Source organism: Podarcis filfolensis, assembly GCF_964270895.1.
Source record: "Podarcis filfolensis genome assembly, chromosome: 16".
NCBI classification, from domain to species: Eukaryota; Metazoa; Chordata; class Lepidosauria; order Squamata; family Lacertidae; genus Podarcis; species Podarcis filfolensis.
Window position 1 is genome coordinate 25675664 of NC_139620.1, and position 26401 is coordinate 25702064.

Below are 26401 nucleotides of genomic sequence, written 5' to 3' on the forward strand. Positions count from 1 at the left end.
AAGATAAAGATAAAAGTGAATATCAAGCAAAGGCAGGGAATCTCTCTTATCAGCAGCCTTGCAGGGGTCGCATGCCAGAGGTAGGTGTGACCAGAAGCAAAAGTGGGAGGGGCAAGGGATGTGATTATTACCTTCTGTACAGATAGGTAAAAGTAAAGGACCCCTGACAGTTAAGTCCAGTCGCAGATGACTCTGGGATGCGGCACTCATCTCGCTTTACAGGCCGAGGGAGCTGGCGCTTGTCCGCAGACAGTTTTTCCAGGTCATGTGGCCAACATGACTAAGCTGCTTCTGGCACAACGGAACACCGAAACCAGAGCAGCGCACGGAAACGCCGTTTACCTTCCCGCCGGAGCAGTACCTATTTATCTACTTGCACTTTTGGGCGTGCTTTCGAACTGCTAGGTTGGCAGGAGCTGGGACAGAGCAACGGGAGCTCACCCAGTCATGGGGATTCGAACCGCCGCCCTTCTGATTGGCAAGCCCAAGAGGCTCAGTGCTTTAGACCACAGCGCCACACTTATCCCTGGCCACCCGCGTCCCTGATATGTTCCCAATAAAGTCAGTTTTCTATACCTCCCACCCTCGTCTCTCCATCTTCCACCCAGACAAGCAGGAGGCATATTAGAGTTCAAGGATGCACTCCAATGACAAAAGCACCTGAGAATGCCAGAGCAGGGCCAGTGAGAAGTGCTGCTTGGGGAGACATCAAGGGTCAGATAGAAAGGCCTGGAGGGGCACAAAGCAGATGGGCCTAAGGTTCCCCACCCCAGGCCCAGATATAAATGTTGGAATAAGCATTGCTCTGGATATCTAGTAACAATTTGCACTCTTTCCCCTGGCTGATGATGTTATAACACCATTACTTCCCAAATCCAGTCTGATGTGCTCTTTCCTATGACTCATAAGCTTCTCTTCTTAATAGCAATCAACCTCTTTACGGTTTTTCATCCGGGGGGGGCGGGGGGGGGGGAGAGAGGATTATCAAACTTTCTAAGTAGCTGAAGTAATTTTGCCTTGAGCCTTTGGTCTCCAGAAAAGCACTTGTGCCTAATTACCCCAAAATGGGACACCTTGTCTGTCATGTCTTCTAGTCAGCTCAAGGATGTAAGGCCGCCCTGTCAGAAGCTTCTGCGCCTCTCAGGACACACTAATCCTCCTCCTCTTCCTGGCGCATTAAGGTTCCTGCATAAGTAACGGCAAGAGTGCCTTTCAGCCTTGCTTTTGCATAATTCCCACAATGCAAAGCAGATTTGTTTCCCAAAATCATTAATAAGCAATAAGGAAGGGACATTATATAAGCTGTGCACTTGCTTTTCCCCCCTTGCTTTTTTTTTTATTAAAAAAAGGAACCTCAATTCAAGTCCCTGCACAGCTAAGATGAAAGAAAACGCTGTCCAGGGAGGGACAGAGAAGAAGCAGATGAAGGATTAAGCTAAATGCCACCATGGCTGAATTTGCATTTGATGCTTGGATAATACAACAAAGGGCACATCAAAATTCCCAGCAGGGAGGCCGGTAGGAAGGAGCCTGCATGGTGGTGGTGCAGAGACAGACTTGTGCCAATTTGGCTATAGAGCAGGTGTAGCCACCAGGGTGACCTCCAGATGTTGATGGACAGCAGCTATGTACACTTTACTGACTTAAACCACAGCTAGGCTGTTCCTTTGCTGCTCGTTTGCTGGGGAAATGCATCAAAACGCAGTATTCCATAAGAAATGGCAAGATGGATCTATATTGTTGCTCATGTGGTGCCTATACCATTTCCCAAACCAACGGTGGGAGTGCACTAGATGCAGCGTAAATGTGAATCTGTATACAGCCTAATGCTCCCACCAGCATGGTCATGGTGGAGTAGAAATAACACTGGTCTGGTGGGAGCTATACATCTGTCCAATAAGACACCCTCTGTCCACAAATTCTTGGGGTGAAACCCAAAATGGATTCAAAATATATTCATGACATTGGTTGCAGAAGGTTTTAGGTCAGGGTACGGAACCTTTTTTGGCTTGAGGGCCACATTGCTTTCTGGGCAATCTTCTGGGGGCCACATGCCAGTGGTGGGCAGGGCCAGAGGCAAAAGTGGGTGGAGCAATTGAGGCAATTCTTACCTTTTTACAGAATGAAAAATTCTAAAGACACTCTCACACACCTCTGTTCTTCATTCATGCAAGCAAGAGGCATTATCACATTCCACACGGTCCAAACTGGCAAAAACGTTCCAGCTGCACAAAACGTTTTTGAGGCTTTTCAGGGCCTTCAAAGGTTGGCAAAGGCTCAGTTAGAGAGTGGTGTGCCGCCACCAATTCCTGTTGCCACATTCCCCTGCATTGCCTTTTGATGTGGTGGCCAATGTAATGATGTAGCACCACATTGTTGTGATACAGTGTGCCTCTGGCCAGAGCAGCTGTCTTTTAAACCCCGCCACCACCAGCAAAAATATTACAGTTGCTGGTGCAGTGACTGAAAGGATTTCAGCATCGTGTATGTGCTGCCATTTCATACCATTGCCTGCTGAAACCCCTTTTGGACAGACAGAGGTAATCAGAGTTGCCTGTGATATGGCAACCCGCCTCTTCTCCCTGGAGAAGAGTCGGTGGAAGAAGACTGGAAGAAATTTAAGGACTATTTACAGAAACACTGCAAAGTTAATGAATGTTAAAATGATGTTGGAATGAAATGAAGCGGTTTTAGTAACAATGTTAAAAAGGAGTATGTAAAAATGATTTATTAAATAGATGAAATTATAAGGTTACAATATGTTAAGATAAAGAACTAAGATAAAAACAAAGCTGGAAAGGATTTGCTGAATTAACCATTCGAAATGGAATACAAAAAAGGGAGGTGTGAGGAGGTCAGGGAAACAAGTCAATGAAAAGTAAGATATTGAAAGATGGACTTATTTTTCTTTACTGTTTTTTCTATTTTCTTTTTTTTCTGCTCTGTATTTTTTATTGTTTGTTTTCTTTTTTTATTATCTTATTATTTTTGTAAACTCTTTTTTGAAATTTGAATAAAATATCATTTTTTAAAAAAATAAAAATAAAAAATGATATGGCAACCCGCCCAGGCTAGATTTCTGTAATGGCTGTCCTTGATGACTGCCCAGAAACTGTCACAATTGCTGAACTGGGACAGGTCTTTGGGACCACCATGCCACTTACAGAGCTCCATTGGTGACTCCTGGTCAGTTTCCAAGCACATTTTAAACTATCGGTGCTTACTTTTGAAGACCTTTACAGGTTTGTTTGTTTGTTTGTTTGTTTGTGTACCACTTACACGCCCAATGCCATCTAAGTTAGACCACTGTAGCTCAGTATTTTCAAACATTGCCTGGCAGCAGGGTTTCAGGACACTCCCAGCCCAACATGGGTTTCAGTAGGAAAGGCCTAATTGCTTCCCATTTCAACCTCACCAGCACTCGATGGTAGCTCCTTGTTTAGTTCAGAGTTTTTGAAAGGTTTCAGAAATATTCTGCATTTAAATTGTACATACCTTGTCCATGCCCCTAACATAAAAGATGCAGTTTAAAAAATATTAAATGGCACAATTTGCAGTGCTTTTCAGCATATCCATCATTAAAGTAAATGTTTGCAGGAATCTCTTATGTAATCTGTTTTTGTGCACCAGAATGTCTCCAGGGTTTCAGGCAAGGTGCATTCCCATCCTTGCTTGAAGATACCACTGGGGATTAAATCTGGGACCTTCTGCATGCAGAGCAGATGCTCAGCCACTGAGCTATGGTCCTTCCCTCAAAAACAAAGTAAGATTCTAGCACTCAAGCTTCTGAATAAAGGGGTGATTTAAATAGGAAGCTGTCTTATACAGAGAGCAGAAGTGGCTCTCCAGGATTTCAGGCCTGGAGTCTCTCCCAGGTGTTCCTGAAGGTGTTGGGGATTGAACATGGGCCCTTCTGCATGTAAAGCAGAAGCTCCACCACCAAACTATGGCCCTTTCCCCATAGATGTTGGAGAGATAGGGTGATCCCTTCCTGTGGGTCAGCAACTGGGTGCAAAGGAGCAAGACCTGCTAGTGTTCTGAATGAATGACAGCCGTGGCAAGTAGCATTAATGGGCCGCTGGCTTGTTCCTAAATGGAGGATATGGGGGAAGGGAGTCACCTGTCAAGACTAATTTCCCTCCTAGTTTGCAGCAGCCCAGTGGGATGAGCATTTCCTTGCTATTTTGCTCTCCCTCACATGTCTGAGCATGAGGAGGCCGCTGGGGAGGAGGAGGAGGAGGAGGAGCAGGCAGCAGCAGTATAGAGGCTCTGGGGGCCATCAGGAATAGGAGGGCAATTTAGCAAAATGATTAAATTACTGCAAACATTTATTAATAGTACCACCACTGCCACCCCCAGCTTCAGTTTCTCTCGGCTGCTCTTTGTCAGGGAGGGGGCAGCTCACACATAAGAGCATAATAGGAGCTTGCTGAATCAGGCCAATGATCCATCTGGTTCAGTATCCTGTTCTCACAGTGGCCAACCAGATGCCTGCAGGAAACCCGCAAACGGGACCTGAGCACAAGAATTCCCTCCCTTCCTGTGGTTTCCAGCAACTGGTATTCAGAAGATTCACTGCATCTGACTAGGCATGCTAGCAGAATGCTATTCACTCTGGAAACTGGAAGTTCCATTTAAAATGGGGTGGGATTGTCATGCAAAGTAAGAGATCCAATCACAGGGAGCACAAACTCCCATCAAATCCTGCCAGCTCCAAAGCCTGGGTGAATTGTGTTTAGGTCTCAATTCCTTGGTTGAAAAATGTGGGAGTCAGTCTCAAAACCCCAAATTCAGACAGATTCCAGGTCCTTTGCAACCTCCTATAGGTGGTAATTGGACCTAATTCCAGAGCTCACTTTGGAACTGAGTATTTTCTACTCTGGCTCCAAGGCAGGGGACTTGAATTCCCAGTTCTATCTGAAGATGCTACCAGGGATTGAACCTAGGACCTTATATGTGCAAAGTGGATGCTCTTCTCCTGAGCTGCAGCCCTTCCAGTAATCTGGGTTCCCTCAGGCCCCTTTAGTTGTTTACACACTTTAGCACTGGGGCATTGCTTTGCCACAATAGCTGGAAATGGAATTGCAATAGAAATTCCAAAGACACAGAAGTTTAATGTCATGCCATAATGCAGCAGCAGCAGCAGCAGCAGCAGCAGCAGCAGCAGCAGCAGCAGCAGCAGCAATGCCTTTCCCTGTGGCCACATCCTCTTATAGCGTTTACTTATAGATAAAACCTGTTTAGCAAAGGTCCAGGGCAACTTTAATTAAAAGCTTGTTGTTTGCAGGTTTGGTCTGTATTATTTCTCCCTATTTATCCCTGCTAGGGGATTAGTGATTATTTGCCCCCCTGGAACAGCCTCTCTCTCAGAATTGTCCCCAATGTCAGTTTGCGTTCCTGCATGTGAGGAGGTTTTAATGAAATAATCACTTTTCATATTGAAATTGTGCTATTAAAAAGAACAGAAAGGAAATGGGAGGAAATAAATAATTAAAGCCTCCTTACACACAGGAAGAGAAACTGAAGCTAAGGCAATTCAGAGAGAGGTAGTTCCAGCAGGCAATTCATAAGCTGTTTACTTGCAATCACACTGATGTTCTCAATAAGAAGTAAGTAGGATAATTTTCTTTGAAGGCCCTGAAAAGCCTCAAAAACGTTTTGTGCAGCTGGAACGTTTTTGCCAGTTTGGACCGTGTGGAATGTGATAATGCCTCTTGCTTGCATGAATGAAGAACAGAGGTGTGTGAGAGTGTCTTTAGAATTTTTCATTCTGTAAAAAGGTAAGAATTGCATTCATTGCTCCACCCACTTTTGCCTCTGGCCCTGCCCACCACTGGCATGTGGCTCCCAGAAGATTGCCCAGAAAGCAATATGGCCCTCAAGCTGAAAAAGGTTCCGTACCCTGACCTAAAACCTTCTGCAACCAATGTCATGAATATATTTTGAATCCATTTTGGGTTTCACCCCAAGAATTTGTGGACAGAGGGTGTCTTATTAATGGAGCTTTCCTCACCTCCACCTTGTTGGGCCAGGCCACTGCTATTGGGAGAAGAGCCACATTTTTGGCCCAGTGGTTTGGGGAGTGCCACGGAGTTGGCAAAACTGACTCATTCTATCTCAACAGCAAATTTGGGAGCTGCAGGAAGAATCTATTTATAATCAGGCCTTTCAGGTTCGATGATTAAAAAGAAGAAGAAGGGCGGCTTCCGGTCCCACCTGCCTTAATGGAGGCAGCCCCCACGACAGCGGGGGATTGTTGGTGGACAAAAACGAGGATGACAGAGGGTAAATCATCCTTGCAAATTCCCTCCAGGGACAGGAGGAATGGGCTTCACTCGCAACAGACCAGTAAAAAGAGATTGAGAGTTGTGTGTGCTATTGGCGGAATGTAATCTAAGATAAAGTTTAATTGGGCCATAAATCTCTTGTTGGAAGGAAAAGAATTTTGGGGCTGTGATACGAATGCTGCAGAGATTCTGGGAGCTGGAAAGGAGTATTAAATCTTCAGTGCGTTTGAAAACTGCCCACCTTTTTCTAGGCTGAGGGAAGATCTGTGACATATTTTACTAGTGAGACAGAATGGTTTCTAGCAGACTGTCACCTGTTCTGAGACACCGACTCAAGGGACGGAGAGATGACCTCTGAGAAACTTTGAGATTCATTTCTGCCCCAAGCCACGATGGGAGAAAACAGCAGCTGGGAAGTGAAAGAGACAACACCATATATGGACAGTAGGAATCTCCATGGATATAACAGTTTTCACATACAGGGCAGAATAAAGATAATAGTTTGAGTTTCTCACTTAAAGTTTTATAAATTTATATATTGTAACATCACGAATGGAAATCATTAATTATGTAGCTGTTGACTAAGGGATTATTATTATAACTGATATGTAACTGACATTAATTAAGATGATGGAACACAGTGATATAAGATCAGAAATGCACCCAAACCATCATGTGGGGAGCCACTTTAACAAAAATGCATTAATTGGAAGTTGACTGGCACTTTGATAATTGTATAATTTGGGAATTAATTGTTATTGTTATAATTTGGCTATTATTGGGGGGTATATTTGAAAACTAAATTATAAAAAAGAAGAAGAAGGGGTGTCTTCAACTCCAGAAGATTTGTTTTGCAGCCAAAAATAATAAGAAGGTGGAATATTCAGCCCCTTCGCCATACCGGAAGGGCAAACATACAGCCAACTCAGTGTCAGTTCCCACCCATTCCACCCTGGCAATATGAGGAATAATAATTCTGGCTTAATTTACTGGGGCGTGACTAGCCTTTGGGCCTCTATATGTTGCTACACTACAACTCCCATCATCCCTGACCATTGGCTGCACTGGCTGGGGCTGATGGGAGTTGAAGTCCAAAAAAATTCTTGGAGGGCCACCCCTCTTGTAAAGGAGCACAGCCAGATAACACATGTGAAGTCCTTTGAACACTTGAAAGCCCTGTATAAATGCTAAGTAACGTTAGTTTGTTTTCGATCAAAGATCAAACAAAAGAGCAAGGCATCTGCATGTATTCTTGTAAGAGGAACTTCTGTCCTTGAATCCTTTGCGCATAAAAAGATTGACTATTTGAGGAAGCAACTATTTAGCTATGATCTCACAGTGCTTGTGTTCCTCTGGGCAATCTGCTCCCTTGTCCCCTCCATCCTTCTTCTCTAATACCTCCTAGATTCAGAAGCAAGAACAGGAGGAGGCTATCTCAGCATCTGGCCATCAGCACACTTTATGATAGCAGATTCCTTAAATTAATTAAGCATTGTGTGAAGGAGGGCTCCCTTTTGTTACTTGGAAACATCTTGCCAGTCAGCTGGATGACTCATCCGAGCAGGACCCACTAAAGGTTTTTATTTTCTTTTTTAGATGCCCTGAGCAAATTATAATCTTCCCTCCCTCCTGTCTTATCCTATGCTAATGAGCAGGATGAAGGCAGCTGATCAAGAGTTGCCTGCGATGTGATTGTCACAATTCCATTTATGATATCCCTTGTTTCTTCACCTCCTCTTTGAATTGCATCAGTGTACCAGGTGGTAAGTGGAGATGAGGCCATGAAAACAGTCCCCTGGAATTCTGGGTTTCACCCACAAGCTGTCATCATGATGCCCCAGGGTACCACCTCTAAAAGTACAGGCAGTGCTTGTCTGCAGGGTATTTTCCAGACAGCAGAGTCAGGCCCCAGAAATCTTGGCACACAGGCAGCTCCCTTATTTACTTGAGTGCTATGTAATGTTCATAGGAATATATTGCCTACTGAAGGAATGCAGGAGGAGATCCTGATCGGTTTTCTCTTCACTCTTCACACCTGCAACTCTAAGAGCACTTCCAGGCTTGTTTATTGGGCACTCATCCTGATTGGTTTGCAGGTAAAATAAGCTAGCCTGAGTACATAATGAGCATTCATTCTGATTTGTTTGCAGAGGGATTAGGGGGTCACATCCACACCCTAGATTTTATGCACAAGGCTTCCCTAAAATAATATTGGGAACTGTAGTTTACTCTTCCTGGAGTCGCAATTACCAGCACCCTTGACAAACTACAGTTTCCATGATTCTTTGGTGGGGGGAGCCATGCGTTTTACATGTATGGTGTGTGATTGCATCAAAAAAAGTGTTACTCCATACTTTCCAGGGTATTTTCTCATCACTCTCTTTGGCACAAAAAGGGACGTTTTTACTAAGAAAGCAGGTTTGTTGTGCAAGGGCTCCCAACAAACTGATTTGTCCAGTATGGTGGCAGCCTGGGAGCACCCTGAGCTAGTTGAACCATGCTCTGATTTTGTGTAAGGCAGCCGCCTGTGGCATCACTATGATGCTCCTTTCATTCCTCTTTGGTTGGCAGGTGCAGGAAAAAAAATCCCCAAAGATGGTGTCTTGTCTATTTGCCCCACTCAGTTACCCAAACTCCACTGTCTAACTTTGCCTCATGATATGACAACCTCAGAAAATGCCTCAATATGAAACCCATAAGCAGGACCTGAGTGCAATAGCAGCATTCTCTCTCCCTGTGATTCCCAGAATCTGATATTCAGAGGTGTTCGCTGATGGTGGAAGTAGAACCTAGCCATTGATAGCCTTCTCCTCCTCCATGAGTTTGTCTAATCCTTAAAGCCAGTCATGTTGGTGGCCATCACTACATTTGCTTTTTCATTCCTCTCTTTGGGGTTCTAGAGGTGGGGGGAGGATTTGCAGCCTACCCAATTTGCACTTCTTAAACCCATACAAGAACCGAAATGTACTTCTCATTCCGGTTCTGCAACCCCCCAAAATAATGATGCATACCAAACTGCAGATGTCTGGGGCAAATGGAGATAAAACTGCATCTACCCATGAAAACAACTTTCAAATGCATTAAGTGAGAGAGAATGGACAGATTTGTCCATTCCGCTCGTGGATGCATTGAGGTTCATGCCAACAGTTCCTCTGCGTTGAGCAAACAAGACTCTTGTGTTGAGCGACCTGCACATTTCGGCTGAGGATTGAATCCCCAGTCAGGGCCACCACCATAACCTGGAGCCTGAAGGAGCTTCTGAACCCTATCGGAGACTCAGGAAGGATTTGCTTCCTGCCATTCCAGCCTTGCTCCTTTTTTCCCTCTGTCACTGGGGGGAAATCCCTTTTGACAGCCCAGGCAGAGAACTTCTAATTCCTGTCTACAGCTCATTTTTTCACTTGAATCCCTCAGCTAAAGGATTTTAATGCTTGATGGATTCAACCTAAATTATTTCCGTTCCATGGCTTTGCAAAAGCCGTGTGTGCGCGTGTGTGCATGCATGCAAGGGTCAGGCAGCCGGGAGGAGGGAGGTCTTGTTTGCATGACATTCTCTGATAATCTCCCCTCTCCAAGGGAATTGCACTCTGTGCCTTGTCTCCAGAGCTCCTTGTTGATGACAGTCCCCCTTTCTTTCTCCTGCCTTGGGGTCCCAGGACTTCTCAGGATCTCTCCATCAGCTTGGACAGCTTTAAAAGAGGATTAGACTAATTCATGGAAGAGGAGGCTATCAACAGCTAGTAGCCACAGTGACTATGTTCTGCCTCTGCTATCAGAGCCAGTAAATGGCTCTGAAAACCAGTTGATGGAAGTGGAAGCCACAGGGCTGGAGGGGGGGGGGGATGTTGTGCACAAATTCTGCTTGCCAGGTTCCCACAGGCGTCTGGTAGACCACTTGACTAGATGGGCCACTGGCCTGATCCAGCAAGCTTATATTTTGTTCTCATTTTGAACACAGAGGCTACTTGTGCTGCTCTCTGCATGTCAGGTGTTGCACTTTGGTTTGCCCCAGAAAATGGCTAGGAAGCCAGATATATCAATGCCCTGAGCATTGGTGGCTGGTGCTTATAGGGTTTGGTGGTGAGGAAGGCAGGGAGACTGACAGCAGGCAGAGCCATAACTGGTGGCAGACAGAGACAACTAATTCTGGTGTTGCCCCATCCTAGCCCTCCTCCCTACTGAGTTCAACAAGGGCAACACTGATAAAAAGAAGGAAGCTGTATCCCCTGGACTGGTTGTTAGAAGGCAGGCAGGTCTAGGCTAGTTGAGGGCAGTCTGAGGCTGGTGTGGAGCAGTGCCGCTTTAACCCTAATGGAGCAGCCTGCACCAGCTGAGCTAGGCCTGGACCTAGGTGACGCATGAAGCTGAGTATGCCTGCCACAGTCATGTATGGTGACTTTCTTTAACGGTTGATTAGCCACATTTGTGGGGCATGCTAGCACAGCCTTCTTTACCAATCTGGTGCCCTCCAGGTATGTTGGACTACAATTCCCACTAGCACTAGCCTGCTAACTGGGGTGAATGAGAGTTGTGGTTCAACACATCTGGAGAGTACCAGGCTGGGGAGAACTGGTCCAGGAACAGCTCTTTGTCATTAGATCCCAATGGAGCCTTCACATTCAGAGGAGTGGATCTGGGAAGCAGATGTGTACCTAGGCTCCCTTGCGCCCTTAGCAAAGAACTGTGTCAGCACCTCCGAAGCAGGAGAGACCATGGACCAGAAAATCAAAAAGTTTGCTTTTTGTTTCCTTTCGCTCTCTGCCAGTGACTTTCTTCGCAGCCATCAGGGTTGGGTCTGCTTTGTTCTGCCTCCCCTCCTCCTCCTCCATTGGTGCATCTTTCTGCCCTTTTGCCTTCCTCCTTCCCTCCCTCCACTGCAGAGTTTTCCGAACTGTGTGTCGTGACACGTTAGTGTGTCGGCTGCACTACGTAGGTGTGTTGTGCAAACGCCCCCTGCACTCCTCCCAGGGCTGGAAAGGGGTTAATTTAACCTCCGGTTTGCTAGTAAAACTGAATTACTGTGTCGCGAAATGATGCATGTCTAAAAAGTGTGTTACTAACAAGAACAGTTTGGAAAGCTCTGCTCCACTGGCTGTTTTCCCTTCTGCCTCCTTCCTCCCTCCCTTCCTTTTTCTTCTTCCATCAACTCTCATGCTACCTCTAAGCCCCACTTTTTCTAGAAAAAGAGGTGCAGGAACTTCTTGACCTTTTCTTAGGGGAGCACCTAGCCTAATTTCTTGAGCTTCTCTTCTGGTGCTGCTGCCCTCCACCGCACCAATCATGCCAGCAATCAGATTCTCCCGCTGAGGCAACCATAGGAGCCTGTGTCTCGCCCAGCTGCCCAGAGGAGCAGCCCAGGGAGCATGCAGGTTGGCTTCTAGCCACTCCAAGCCAGAGTGGAGAGACACAATTTTTGTGGGCCGCCCCCCCCCGGCCTATGCTCTTGGTGAGGGCCAACCTGGACAATCCCTAGGTATGCCTCCTGGGGTGTCTCACTATTGTGGATGAACAAAGACACAGATGCTCTGCTTGCATGTTTTCCCAGATTGTTACCTCCACTGCTAAGAAGTGCTGACTTAGGGCTCATCCACACTTCCCTTTGTCACATGATTTCTAGGTGTGGGTCCAAGAGGTTTTTCTTTTGTCCTGCCACTTTCCCCTGGAAAACCCACAATTTACTGCTGAAACAGAACAAAAATCAATGCACAAAAAACCTGATTGATGAGTCCTCAGATGAACTCTTGGTCTGACCTAACAGGGCTTTCCTTATGTTCCTGTCCTTTGGGGGGCATCTTTGATGTCACAAGCACCCTTAAAAACCTGTTGGGTTCCTCACACTCTCGGAGCTAGTCCCAGGATCACATACCTCATCTTTAGTCAGTTAATATTGGCTGTGTCTGTCTTCCTGCTTTTGCTCAGAAACAGGAAAACAATTCTGACACTCAGCCTCAAACCCTGCCACCGATGCCAAAGTTTAATCCATTTAATAGCTGGAAGGATTTCTTTCCCTCTTATGCTTAAGACATTTATTAACATTCTGTTTTAATTGTCTTAGATTTCAGTGATATCCGGAAAGGGGTGTCTTATATAACCTCCTTATGCACACTCAGCTTGTCAGATCTGAAGTGCCCAGGAATGGTTTTTGAGTTTGTGCATCCTGGCTTGCTCTTTCGCATAAAGCCATGAAAAGTGTGCAAGTGTTAAGTGCTTGAGCCTGTTTCAATTTGTATTTAAAGGCCAAATCCCTTCCTCTGATGCAGAGTCTGGTTTTGGCCATCTCATTTGCATTGCAAATGCAACCGTAGCTCATTGAGGAATAGAAGATTGCCCCAGTTTCCATGCTGCCTAGTGGTTTTGCATACCATCCCCAAGGGTGCCTCTGACTGTGAATAAGCGTGGAGGGACAATCAGTCCATGCGGGAATCAGAGCCCAATGAAATGTGGAGTTTTGTGAACTGGAGCCCATCCACAGCAAGGGGTGTGTGTGATTTTTTCAGAATATGGTACCCCCTTATAAAATATTCAAATGAATACTCTGATGACTGACACCACAGGCTTAAGGCAAAATTTTAATATTCTGCTCTGGGGAGGGGGAGATGGGTAAAACTGGGGGAAACTTAATGTTTTGTTTGTATTTTGTTGGAAAGCAATAAAATGTTTTATTTAAAAAATACAGTCCAGGGGCAGCTAACATAGTGCCCTCCAGAAGTTAAGAAAATCAGAAGAGCCTGCTGAATCAGGCCAAGAGGGCCCATCTAGTCCAGCATCCTGTTCTCACAGTAGCTACCCAGATGCTTGCAAGCATGACCTAAACACAAGAGCATTTTCTCTTCCAGCAACTGGTATTCAGAAGCATTTACTGCCTCCGATGGTAGAGGCAGAGCATAGCCATTGTGGCTAGTAGCCCTTGAGAGCCTTCTCCTCCGTGAATTCTTCCAGTCCTCTTTTAAAGCCATCCAAGTTGGTGCCTGTCACTGCCTCCCATAGGAGCGAATTGCTAGACTTCATCTTCCATCAGCCTCAGCCAGCAATGCTTGCAGACTGAGACAACGGGAGTTGTAATCCAACAGCATCAGGAGGGCACCATGTTGCTTACCTCTGAGACAGCAGAGCAGCGCCTGGTCATCAGGCTGAGCAGGCACATAAGTCACTCACTTGGTTTCTTCCCCACTATGTTGAGATGCGTCATATTTCTATTTAAATTAGAGCGACTGGGTTGTATCCAAATTTTAGTCATACTCAGAGTAGACCCATTGGAATGAATGGACCTGAGTAGGTCTAGCCCACAACACAACCCTTTATTTCTCAATGTGCATCTATAAACTACCACAGGCACTTTTTACGCAAACTGGTCTCTTTTCTTCTGTAATGCATAACAGGCCTTACTAATTCCATGCTATCACTGGCTCTTGGCCATAGACCAAGAGGATATCCCTTCTTTTAAACCACATGGCTTCTTCCAAAAGGATCCTGTGAACTGTGGTTTATTAAAGGTGCTGGGAACAGTAGCTCCATGAAAGGTAAACTACAGTTCCTAGGATTCTTTGGGGGGAGCCATGTAATTAAAAGTATGTTGTGGGGAGTCCGGTTTCATCATCTCCCGAGACAGGTATGCTTCGCGGAGGCTCCACGGTAAATGCAGCTGCCTGAGGGGTTCTGGGGGGGGGGGACGATGTGGTGGCTACACGACCCCCTCAAAGGGTATCTGAAAGGTATTTGGTAGCATCAGTGGCAGACCTATATTTTGGGGAGCTCTGAAACTTGAACTGATGTGGGGGCCCTTTCGCAACCAGCAATCCTATGCCTTTAGGGAAATGTTATATGTATGTTATATATATGCATGATGCCTTTTTTAAAAGCAATTTTTAAAAAAGCAATGTGGACTAAATTCTCTTCTGGGGTCCCTCCTGGATTAGGAGCCCTGAAGCTTAAACTTCATTAGTTTCATGGTAGATCTGCCCCAGATCAGAATTGTAGAGTTGGAAGGGACCCAAAGGGTCCTCTAGTCCAACCACCTGCAATGCAGGAATCACAGCTAAAAAATCCCTGACAGATGGCTATGCAGGGAAAAATCTCCAGGGAAGGAAGGAGAGTCAACCACCTTCCAAGGGAGTCCATTCCATTGTTCAACAGCTATTGCTGTCAAAAAGCTCTTCCTAAGGTTTAGTCAGAATCGGCTTTCTTCTAACTCAAATCCATTGGTTCAGGTAGACCGCCCTAAGCTCTGATCCTCACAATGTCTCCAGCCAACCTTCCCCACTGGCTGGGTACAGTGAGCCCTTGGCTGCTCTCAGGCACTCTACCAGTGTAAATCACAATTTGTGTGGGGATTAAAGCCAGCACACACACAAAAGCCCCCAAGTCTTCTTTGCTGTTGGGATTATTCTCCTGTGAAGTGGAGCCTGATGTGCTGGGCAGCAGCAAATAACTCTCCAGCTGTAAATGGGCTGCACTGCAGCCTCCTCCCTGCCCCTCATTATCGCTCAGTGGGAGAGCATTCCTGTGAATGCAGAAGGTTTGGGGTTCAATCCTGGGCATCTCCAATGAAAAGGATTTCAGGCGGAGTGGGAAGGGGAGTTAAGAAAGACCTCAGAATTTGCTTCAGAGAGCATCTGCCAGAATGAAAAATAAATATATATATACTGAACTAGATGAGCAAATCCAACCTGGTATAAGGCTACATCCAAGGCAGAGCTTGCCCAGCTAAATTAATCTTTGACACCCCTTCTTCCCCCCTGCCAGATATTAATAGGTCCAGTACTGACTGTGTACTTTGTGGCTCCACAGATGCAGCACTGGACACTGGCTATCATTTCCTCGCAACTCTACTTCCATTTATTTAAGGAGAACAGGTTTCTAGCACTTAGATGACAAAGAGTTCCATGATGAAACACTGTGGCAAAAACGGTCAGGTAAGTTGCACACTGTATTATTAATACAAACCTGCTCATCTTGCACATCGGTTGATAACAGGTTGCAGTGTCCAGCTTTTCACAGGCACAGAATCCTGTTACTGTTGTTGCTAAAGTAAAAGCGTTCCTTCCTAATAGGGCTCCTCTGCATTTAGAAGGGAGAATTTCTGTGAGTGCAGCTTCTGCAATCATTCCATCATTCAGATGAGAAAAGTAGGCCTGATATAAAATAGTATCTGTCCTCATGCTCCACCAATGCAGGAACAAAACAAGGCCTAGAAAATGTTTCAGACTTTACTTGCATCACCGTATGAACAGTCACACTAAGATTTGAGGGACACCCTTCAAGCATCCAGGGCAGCTTTACCCTAAAATCTTTTTATGGTATTTATTTATTTATTAAATTTGTATACCGCCCTTCAGCTGAAGATCACTGGCTAATTCACAACATAAAAATGTAAAATGAGAACACACAGCACTTAATGGAAACAAAAACAAAAACTAACTAATACTGGCCAGGCCACCCCAAGTGAAAGGCACTGCCAAGCAGCCTTAAAAAAACTGCCTTTGGGGAGGTGATGTTTTCGGTTCTTCAGAATAGTATAATGACATGTCTAGCAAGTGTTGTATGTTGGGAGTACAACACAGCACCAGGGCCATCCAAAATCATTCTGCTGCCTACAGTGAAAGCAAAGATTCAGGATGGGTGAATCTGTCAATTTCAGTGTCTCTCAGTTTCTAATTTCTGCTTTTTAAGTTTAATTCTCCACATTTCCCAGTTTTGTTTCAGTCCCTGTGAAAATTCACCAGTCTTTTAGTGTGAAACTGTCCCATGTTTGTATGCAATTTTTTCCAATATACACATTTTTGCAAAGCAACTTTGGTATGTTCTTTCCACTAATCTATGAATTTTTGCACACATTACTTGGCCAGAGTACTGCACTGCAAAATTCAGAGAAGTGCACAATTTGAAACTTGGGATATTCTAATATTGTTTTAGAAAGCACAAAATGGGTAAGGAAAGATTGCCTGTACATGTGAACAGAATTTCTCCCCCATCTGTAAATGAGCTGGCGCTCCCATTCCACATACAGAATTCTACTTGGCTGGTGGCTGAATCTGACTTCAAGGCTGTGGAACGATGTCCAACTCTGTACTCGGGGGCAGTAGACTAACTTAAAAGGTAGAGAGGAGGCTTAAATGACTTGAGTGGGGGGCAGTGGAGGAACAGCTGCTGCCCCTGCCATCTGCCCCCTGAGACAGCTCCTTTACTCTGCCTCATGGTAGGGCCAGCCCTGCACAGAAATATCCAGTTCAGCCCTACCATGAGATAGAAATGTACAGTAGGTACATCTACACACACACACACATATCCCAGAATGCTAGGGAAAGCATCACTGTGCAGATCAGGCTGCTGTTAAAGGCCCAAGAGCAGGAGTAGTAAGGAAGCAAACAAAAACAGAACAAGGATGCCTGGTAGCCATTATGAGGCCCTCTAATCCTATGCTGAGCAGAACAAAATTGAAGCTGCCCCCTCTACCCAAAACGGTTACTGAAACTTTATGCAAACACTATTTGTGTGGGATGATGTTCCTTGGGAAATGGCCCAAATATCATGCATATGCAAATTGGCTGTACATCCAAGTAAACTTCAAGTCATTGCTGCAGCAGTTAATTTCTTATTAATCAGTTCTGATGGCACTGTTTTGCCCTGGAGAGGATGGTAGTTTCTGCCTTTACTGTAACATGCACCTTAGCATCCAAGAGATTGCCAGGACAAAACCCAACTGAAATTCTCATTGCCCACGGTCTCCTTTCCTGTCTGTACGATAAGTGATCCCAATGAGCAGCATCGAAACCAAATGTCTCTTCTCTTTCTGAACGATTTTGCCAAATAGCATCCCATTCACATTTAAAGTCTGCACATTCCTTTACAGGTTTTATTTTCAATTTAGCATTTCTGCTCAGTTTTATAAAACAAACATACTTATTTGAAAAAAAAAGGCAGCAAACAAAAAGAAATAGAAAAATATGAAAGGATTGTATCAACTATTTGGTAGGCGTTATAATATAACTATATCACTCTTGAGGTCCTCCTCTGGAGGCTCTGAGCCCTCTCTCACTCTACCTCCATGGTCATGAGTTGACGAGTGTAGTCAGCTTTTTGTCCCTTGAAATGTACCTACAGCTGAAGGAGGAAGTTAGAAAAGTGACGTTCTTTCTCACTTCCTCTTTCATCTCTATGTAATTTTCAAGGTGCTGATTAATTCTACTGGATCTGACTTACCGAGATCCTTCTCACTTCCTCTTTCATCTCTATGTAATTTTCAAGGTGCTGATTAATTCTACTGGATCTGACTTACCGAGATCCTTTGGAAAACTGAAGTGTGTGAGTGTGTGCCCAAAAGTCTTTCTGTCTTTCTGTGGGAGGGTTCTCATCTGTGTGTGTGTGTGTGTGTGTGTGTGTGTGAGAGAGAGAGAGAGAGAGAGAGAGAGAGAGAGAGAGGCACCCACAACACTCACTCAAAAATCTAAATCTGCCCATCGGCCAAAAAAGTTTGGCAACCCCTGTATTATATCATCTCAAATAAATATTTTGGATCTTGTGGAGAATGTGCTTGGTTAAAGACAGCATTCGGTAAACACTTTCCAGTTCTGTCTAAACACAGAATTGTAGAGCTGGAAGGGACTTTCCTCAATTGACTCTTAATAGCTGTGCCATAAGTGCCTATTTGTACAATTTCCCTTCCCATTCTGTTAGGACAGGAATTTGAGCTTTCCTCCAGTGTTCCAATATCTAGCTAGCATAACACATTCTTGCTGTGACACTCATATAGCATATTCATTGGTTAACCAGCAGAATTTATTCCATAAAGCAAATCTCCCTGTTTCTGAGCACTCTCAAAGCATTTCCAATCAAGTAATGATCTTTAGCACCCTCCAGACAATCTGTTTCAAGGAACATTTTTCTCTGTGGACCTACAGTCAGTTGCAGGGCCCTTTCAAGTATTCAGTACCTAGGAAATTAAAAGTTTGAGAAGGCAGCTAAAAGGGTATTGTGTGCTGAGCTGAATGACATAGCAACACAGGAAACTGCCTTGGACCAACTCAGACCATTGGTTCAGTTGGTCTACACTGACTGACAGCAGCACTCCAGGGTTTTAGGCTGGGGATGCTCTGCCACTGAGCTTGTTTTCTTCTCTCCCAGCAGCAGCTGAATGCCACTGTTGCACACAACACAAAGGCAGATTTAACTGTAATTCCTGCATTGCAGAGGGTTGTATTAGACGACCTTTGGGGCCCCTTCCAACTCTGCTGTGATTCTATTCCTTTTCCCCCACCACCGGTTTTCTCACTGGTTCATTAAGTCAAGAGGTTTGACTTTTTTGCAGTTCAGATGAAAAGGAGGTCATGTGCATGAATCAAGGTGAAATGATCCTTCTTGGAATCTGCACTCAGGATATTTTGGTGCCCAGATGAGGTGGAAAATTCAAACAGCCCATCCTGCCTCTGGGTAATTAACATGGGCCAAACTGCATGGGAAGTTCGCTGCACTGAAGTAAATAGCTACTGCACCCTTCTGCTTTCATTCAAGTCCCATTCAATTCAATGAAGTTTGTGGTGGAGATTTTACCCTGTGTTAATTAGCCAGGTAGGGATGGTACTATCTGAATATGAACCATATTGAAGCTGAGAAATTTCCAGCCCCTAGAACAGCCCCTGCCACAATCTTGCACTACACAGGAATATTGGAAGCTGCCTCACAACACAGCATGTCATTGCTCCATGTAGCTGAGTATTGGCCACACTGACTGGCAGCAGCTTTCCAGGATTTCAGACAGGGGTCTCTCCCAGTCCTACCTGGAGATGCCAGGGATTAAACCTGGGAAGTTTCTGCATACAAAGCAGATGCTCTACAGCCCCTCTTTACATTGCCCTCTGTGTGAGTGATGTAATGCTGTCCTAAGTTGCTGTACCAATGATGCCTTGTCCTGTTTTGCTGCACTAGCATCCGGATGCCATGACTTGCAACCCCACCTTAGCGGCATCAAAGCTAGGTCTTGCCTCTGACTTTGTATGACGTTACTTAATGAAATGTTTGTTCCACCTTGGGAAGCAAGCAGCGAATAAGCGTATTATGTAAGATATTAAGTGTCTTGACAATTCTGTCCAGCCAGATGGCAAATAATCCATACTCCCTCTGGAGAGGCGGTTCTTGCAGAGAGCAGTTTAGCAGTGTTAGTTTCTTTTCCTCCTTGGGCTTGTTCCTTGGTCTTGTTCAATCCAGCCAGCCAGCCAGCCAGCTCTTTTGCATTCCAAAAGTATAATGTCCTTCTCCTGTTATGTGCTGATCTGAAATTAAACACGGTCTTCAGGAGGAGAGAAGCTGAGAACATAAAAAGTAAATGAGCCAACATGGGAAGTTTGACTCCCATTTATGACCTGTTTTGGACCAGGTTACAGCAGGCCCATTAAAATCCCTCCCACTGAAGTCATTGCAGGAGACATTCCTTTTGCCTGAGCTGGACCTGGGCCTTGTGCTGTCAAAGAGACTGTGATCATAACCTGGAGTATAATAGAACACAGCAGCTGTCCCCAAACTGATGGTTGTGTTCTGCCTCCATGGTCAGAGGCAAAAACACTTCTGAATATCAGTTGCTGGAGACCACAGGAAGCGAGGGTTGCTGTTGTGCTTAGATCCTGTTTGTAGTCTTCCTAGAAGAGGCATCTGGTTGCCCATTGTGATAGCTCAGTTAGCAGAGCATGAGACTCTTAATCTCAGAATTGTGGGTCCGAGCCCCATGTTGAACAAAAGATTCCTGCATTGCAGGGGGTTGGACTAGATGGTCCCTATGGTTACACCCTTGTGGTCCCTTGCAGCTCTATGGTTCTATGATTCTATGGACTTGATGAACCTTTGGCCTGATCCAGCTGGGCCCTTCTTACATTCTAGTAGCAGAGCATGTGCTTTGCATGCCATTGGCCCAGCCAACATGACCAATAGTCAGAGTCACAGGAGGAGTTCAGCAACATGTGCAGGGTAGCAGGTGTCCCAGCCCTGTGGTAAAGTATCAGTGGGTTGGTTAATCTACCAAGGCCTCCTTAATGTAGCCTACCTCCTGGGAAGGAGTGTTGCCCATCTGCTGCCAGTGGAACTTTTTGCTGTATTGATCCCCAGAGGGCTTTCCAAAGCCAATGTCTCGTTCCTATTTCTGCCTCAGTGATTTCCACTCTATTAATAAGGCAACTGCTTTCAACCCTGATGAGGTTTCCAGCTGGAAAGTAAAGCTTCCTTGAAGCAATTACTACTTGGAATCTGAAACATTGCTAGATCTAGCTTGGCACTGACTGCATCAGCCTTCCCCAGCTTGGTGTCCTCCACGTACCTTGGACGACAACTCCCATCAGCCCCAGCCTGCATGGATCTATGATGCTGGGGCTGATGGGAATTGTAGTTTAAAACCTATGGAGGGCCCCAGGTTAGGGGAGGCCAGACTATGTTATATCGCTGGACCTCACCTACCATGTAAGATGTGGGAATAGCCACCAGCTTTGATGATAACTTCAACAGCAAAATGGAACCTCTCTCTTCAGAGGCAGTCTGTGTTTCTGAAGTCTGGGCATCAGAAGCAAAAAGCCTGGAAAGGAGGTCATTTTCATATCATGCTGGAGGGCTTCCTGGTGCTGTGGTGTATGGTCCAAAGGACCTACACTCAGTTTGAGTCTCAGATGGTTCGCCTGACATAAAAATAGCTGGCAGGGAAGCTAACTCCACCAGGGAGAGATTATCTGCCTGGATGTTTGTCAATAAGGTACATGAGAATGACAAGGGTGGAAAAGGGTGTGACCTTTGGCTGCTGATATTGGGTATCTACCTGGACAGTTTCCTCATTTACTTTTGCACAAGAGAATCCAATTACATGTTAATACCCTTTCCCCAACCCCCTGAGGGATAGTTAACCCAAGATTGATTACACTACAGAACTTGAGAACTTGATGAGATGTTCCCAGTCAAGCCTCTTGGGCTTCACAATGGATCTGAGCCAGACCACCTGACCTAATGAATTTAAAAGTAGACGCTGTTGCAGAATAGCTACAGGAAGGGTGGGGAACATCCAGCCCATGGGCCAAATATGACCCTCCAGTCTTCTCTAGCTGGCTCTCAGGATTCCCTCCAAACCACATCCCCTCCCCTTGGGTTACACCCATCATTGTCCCTGTTCTGCACCCTCCTAGAATGCCTTTCCTTGATGGGGTTGTGGCCTCCATGAAGTGCAATAATGCCTCCTGCTTGCGTGATTGTTGCTAATTATTTTTACTGTTAATTTCATTTTTCATCCACCCTTCACCCTTCATTCTAAGATCCCAGGGCAGTTTACAATAATTTCAAGAATTTAGATCAGGTAAAAGAAGTTACAGGCACAGAAACAGAGGCTGTCCTGAAAACACACCTCTCAGGTGTCAAAGGCTAGTGTAAAGAAGTGCCTCTTCAGCATCCCCAAAAAGCCGTAAAGTGAAGGTGCCAGATGCACCTCTGTGGGGAGAAGGGAGTTTTACAACTTAGGGGCTGCCACAGAGAATGTCCTCTTCTGAGCCAACACCCTCTTAATTCTGAGGATGGTTGAACTACCAAGAAGGCCTCCTCTGTTGATCTTAACTTCTAAGAGGATTTCTCCGGAAGGAGGCAGTCTCTCAGATATTTGTTGCCAAAGTTATTTAGAGCATAAAGCACTAATGTGAACACTTTGAATAGGGCCCGGAGCTCAGGGGGTTGCATAACTAGTTGGAGGATGAAGAGATGTGTGTGGAGGGGAGAGAATGGATGTAAAGAACTTTTGACTTTTGCTTGACTGGAATGTGGCCAAGTGTGCAAAGATAACAGCCGTGTCTGTTGCTCTGCCCGATTTTGTTGCTAGCTCAGATCACAACTGTTTGTCTAGGCTGTCCTTATCAATCACCAGGAGGTTCTCAGCTATTTCCAGGCTAGGACTGGACTTGAAAACCTGGACTTGCCAACCCACTCCCCTCTAGATGTTTTGGACTACAACTCCCATGGGGGGGGACCAGGTTGGCAAAAGCTCCTGTGCCTCACCTTGAGCTCCATGATGACTGTCATAAATGAATGTCAGTGCAGGCCCCCTTCGGACTGAATGTGGGGGGTGCTCACAGAACAGGGTGGCAGTCACACCGGTGGGACTTGTGCCTGAGTATGTCCCACTCAGTTTTGACCCAGGGCTCTGAGGCCTCCCACCCTGATGCCCTCTTTGACATCCACATTCTGTTTCCTGAGCTGACCATAGGGAAGCAGGACAGGCAGGCATCAGGATACACCTCACCCCTGTGGATGCCAAGAGTACTTCGTTATCCCTCCGAGGGCAATAGAATGGTCTTGTGACAAGGGTGCCATTCTTGGGACCCTTTAAATCTGGCTGTGCCAAGCGACAGCCCCCTCTCCATCAGGGCGCTGTTGCTGCTGCCATTCTCCTCCTCCTTCTCCTCCTCCTCTGCTGGAGCTCTCCAAAGTGCCTCTCTGCCTTCATTCCCCATCTACGAGTTCATGCTCTGGTCCAGGGTGAGCCTGGCGTTGAAAGTTGGCTGACTCCACAGGTGAGGGAGCGAGGAGAGCGGGGGGAGGAGGGAGGGGATCTGGTGTCTGCTAAGGCGGGCAGTGGGGGGGGGAGCTTTGGTGCATCTTTTGGCGAAGGTTCTCCCCACCCTCCGCACTACTCCTGTTTGGGAAGTGAGGGTCGCCTTCCTTCCTCCCTCCCTCCTCGCCTCCTTCCTTCCCAAGGCCGGCGCTGCGCCTTCATCCCGCCGCCGGCGCAAGGCTTCCCACCCACTGCCGGGGCTCCCGCGGGGTTCGGGGAGCCGATGCGGCGGTCGGCGGGAGGGAGGCTGCGGCTACTGCGGCGGCGGCTCTGCGGGGCGAGGAGCTTCACCTGCGGCTCTGCCTGGCGTAGCCTCTTCTCTCCATTCACGGCTGCTGTTGCTGCTGCTGGCGCTGTCCGCGGGCGGTGGTGCTGAAGTGCGGCGGCGGCAGCTTTGCAGGCGCTTCACCTGCGGCGGCTGTTGTGCCTGGCGGCGCCTCTGCTACTATTACTGCTGCTGCTCCGGGCGCTGTCCGAGGGCTGTGGTGCTGAAGTGCGGCGGCGGCAGTCGCCTCCAGCTCAGGAGCTTCCCCAGGCGTGGGGCGGTGGGGGGGGGGGGAAGAAGATATAAAGACGCGTCCCCCCCACCTCCTCCTCCTCTCTACCCCCTCCCTCCTGGCTTCCTCCTCCTCCTGGCGGCTTAAGAGATGCTGGTCCGCTGAGCTGTGGCGGCGCCGACCATGAGTTCCTCCTCGGTGCGCAAGAGCGAGTCCAAGACGTCCTTACTGCGGACGGGCGGCGGCGGGAGCGGCAGGCGGGCGCCCAGCGAGCCGCAGCCGCGCAGCTCCGGGGGCCGCACGGAAGGCAGCCCCGAGCCCAGCGCCAGGAGGCCCCTGTGCCACCCGGGAGCCGGCGCCACAGTCTCCTCCAACGGCAGCTTGAGAAGGCACCAGCAGCAACAGAATCGCCTGGGGGAGCCCGACGAGGCGGAGGCGGCTCCGCGGAGACGCGGGAGCGGCCGGGCGCGCGGCTCCTCTCGGAGTGCCAGCCAGGAGGCGGAGAGCGACGGGGTAGCAACGGCGAGTCGGGGGCAGGACTTGGGCGGCAAACGAGCCAGCCGAGAGTCCCTCCAGCTGCCCGACGGAGCGTCCCCCAAAGGCACCTCCGGCGGCAGCGGAGGCGGCGGCAGCAGCAAGAGCTCTGCCGCCTCCAAACCCGGCGCGGAAGTCGACCCACTCTTCCACCAGCTCCACCCCATCCTCAGCTCCGTCTTTGGCCAGGTAAGGGGCCCTTCGTCCCTCCTCTAGCTCTGCTGCCCCCTCCTTGCCACTCCTCTCTTTCCTGCGCTTCCTTCTGGGACGGGATGCGGGGTTGGGGAGGAGAGAGCTCGGAAACTTCTGGCTGGAAATGCGCTGCTTCGGGGCTGCCTGGCAGGAAACTCCAGCGGAGCTTTGCTGGGAGGGAAGTACGGGGGCGAGAGGGGGCGAAAACTGACGTTGGAGCTGCTTCTCTTCCTCCTCCCTGCAAAGCCCCAACTCCAAATTCTCCTGGAGTCCTCCGTGTGCACCTTTCCCCAGGTTCTCAGGAGGAAGCAACCGCCGGGTCAGAAGCGTGCGTGCGCGGGAGCACCGGTAAAGTGATGCAAGGCAACCGCCGGGTCAGAGGTTTGCGCGCGAGAGAGCACCGGTAAAGTGAGGCAGGGCTAAGCAGCTAGTCCTCAGGAGTCGCCAGGGAAAGGTAGTGGGTCGGGCAGACATTGGCAGGGATCAACAAGCCACCTAAAGCAATCCCCGTGGAAAAGAAGCTGGTGAAGAGCAAAAGAGAACGCAGCAAGCGGGAAGGGGTCGTGCTCAGCGGTTTGGTGTGTGTATGTGTGCGAATTGTGCCTGAGCACACCCCTGTGTGTTGGGCATCGCCCCGAAGCTTTGGGGTCAAGTGAACCTGTCTTTCTGAGTGAGAGGAGAGACACCGCTTATGCTTCAGTCCTGTGTGTTGCTGGGGCGGGCATATTAAAAAAATATGCAATAGACACTTTAAGCAAACCTAAGGATGGGTTGCCTATCCCTTTATTTGTCTTTTGAGCTCCTGTAGCTGACCTTCGAATATTGGGTTTGATTTTAACACTGCTCTGTTCACGTCCACTGGTGACCATTTTCACATAGATGCACCTTGAAGGTGAGAAAACCTCCCTTGCTTCTTTTTTCTGGGTGTTCCACTTGTGAAAACTGTCTCAGGACCAAGTCTGGGTTGGATGCCAGCGGCATAGGATGACACCTATGCATGACCACAAGCTATGCAAGGCTTCACCAACCTGATGCTCTTCAGATGTTTTGGATGACAACTCCCATGAGCCCCAGCCAGTATGGACATACTGATGGGAGTTGTAGTCCTAAACATCTGGAGGATACCCCGTTGGCAAAGTAAGAGGAGGCCCAGTTCAAAAGGAAGGTCTCCTGCACAAGTCCCATTGAAATGAACAGGGGATGCTTGTGCAAGAGAACCTCAGCAACTTCCATCTCTATCTCATTCTCTGCCACCTTTTAATAGTGCTGATAATCTTCTCCCTGCAGGTGGCCCCTGTATCTTTCCACCCAGAAAGGTTTGACATTTAAGTTTACGGGAGTGACAAATGCCAATTCCAGCCATTTAACTGACCCTTTTTAAAAATGCATTTTTATTTTGATGCGTCAGCCAAATAAAAGAGCACCAGAATTAGACATGGTGGAGAGAGCAGGACAGGGAGTGTTTGTTTCAGTTGCTAAGTTGTGCTCTGGGTCCAATCCTGCACTGCCACTCACAAAACATTTGGCTGCTAACAGCTCTCTCTGCATGAGCATTTTTTTTAAAGTCCTTTTTATTCAGGTCTGAAATCTTCAGACAGTCAGGATTTTAAACTGGGCAGGATGCGTAGAATGGTTTGTTTGTTTGTTTGTTTGTTGTTAGATTTATTTATTGTTAGATTTCTTTCAAGGAGGCCAAGGTGACATACACTGTTCTCCTCCTCTCCATTTTATCCTCCTAACAACCCTGTGAGGTAGGTTAGGCTGGCTCTTGATGCTGTTGTGTCAAGTTGATGGCGTCCAAGTGTTCTTGCTGGGAATGAATCCTTCCTATGTGATGGAGAGGCTAAAGAGAGAGGGGTTGTCTCTAACCTGTCCCTTTCTGCAGCCTATCTGTAGGGATGGAGCAGGAAAGCGCAGAAAGACCACCCCATAAGATGCTCCCTCCCAGAAGTATTCTAGCAAGCTCTTCACCAACTGGCTGCTCTTCAGATGTTTTGGACTACAACCTCCATCAGCCCCAGCCAGCACAGCTGGGAGTTGTAGTCTGAAACATCTGGAGGTCCTTAGGATGGCAAAGGCAGGTCCAAATTAAATTCCTGAAAACTCTGAAAAAGTGGGAGGTGGAAGGAGGAGTTAATTTCTTTCCTTCACAATAAGGAAGAATATTTATTTTACTGTTTGTTTGTTTGTTTGTTTGTTTGTTTATCTATCACATTTATATCCCACATTTTCTCCAAGGAGCTCAAGGGTTCTCTTTCTCCCCAACATATCCTCACAAGAACTCCATGAGTTAGGTTAGGCTGAGAGATGGTGACTGGCCCAAGGTCACC

At 47.1% G+C, this 26401-nt stretch overlaps 2 protein-coding genes across 11 annotated transcripts in view; both read left to right on the plus strand.

Moving 5' to 3' along the window:
* The window catches only part of CABP1 (calcium binding protein 1), a 74862-nt gene that overhangs the window by 14726 nt on the left and 33735 nt on the right, over positions 1-26401 (plus strand). For 2 of the 10 annotated variants that reach the window (XM_083590428.1, XM_083590427.1), the window contains one exon: positions 15075-15199. In XM_083590428.1, the coding sequence (XP_083446554.1) occupies positions 15155-15199 (45 nt within the window). In that variant the 5' untranslated portion in view covers positions 15075-15154. Of the gene's footprint in view, positions 1-15074; positions 15200-22704; positions 22808-22833; positions 24069-26401 lie in introns of those variants that run through there. The other 8 variants (XM_083590424.1, XM_083590421.1, XM_083590425.1 and 5 more) reach the window with 7 other exon arrangements.
* The window catches only part of HNF1A (HNF1 homeobox A), a 215194-nt gene that overhangs the window by 4881 nt on the left and 183912 nt on the right, over positions 1-26401 (plus strand). The window lies entirely within an intron of this gene.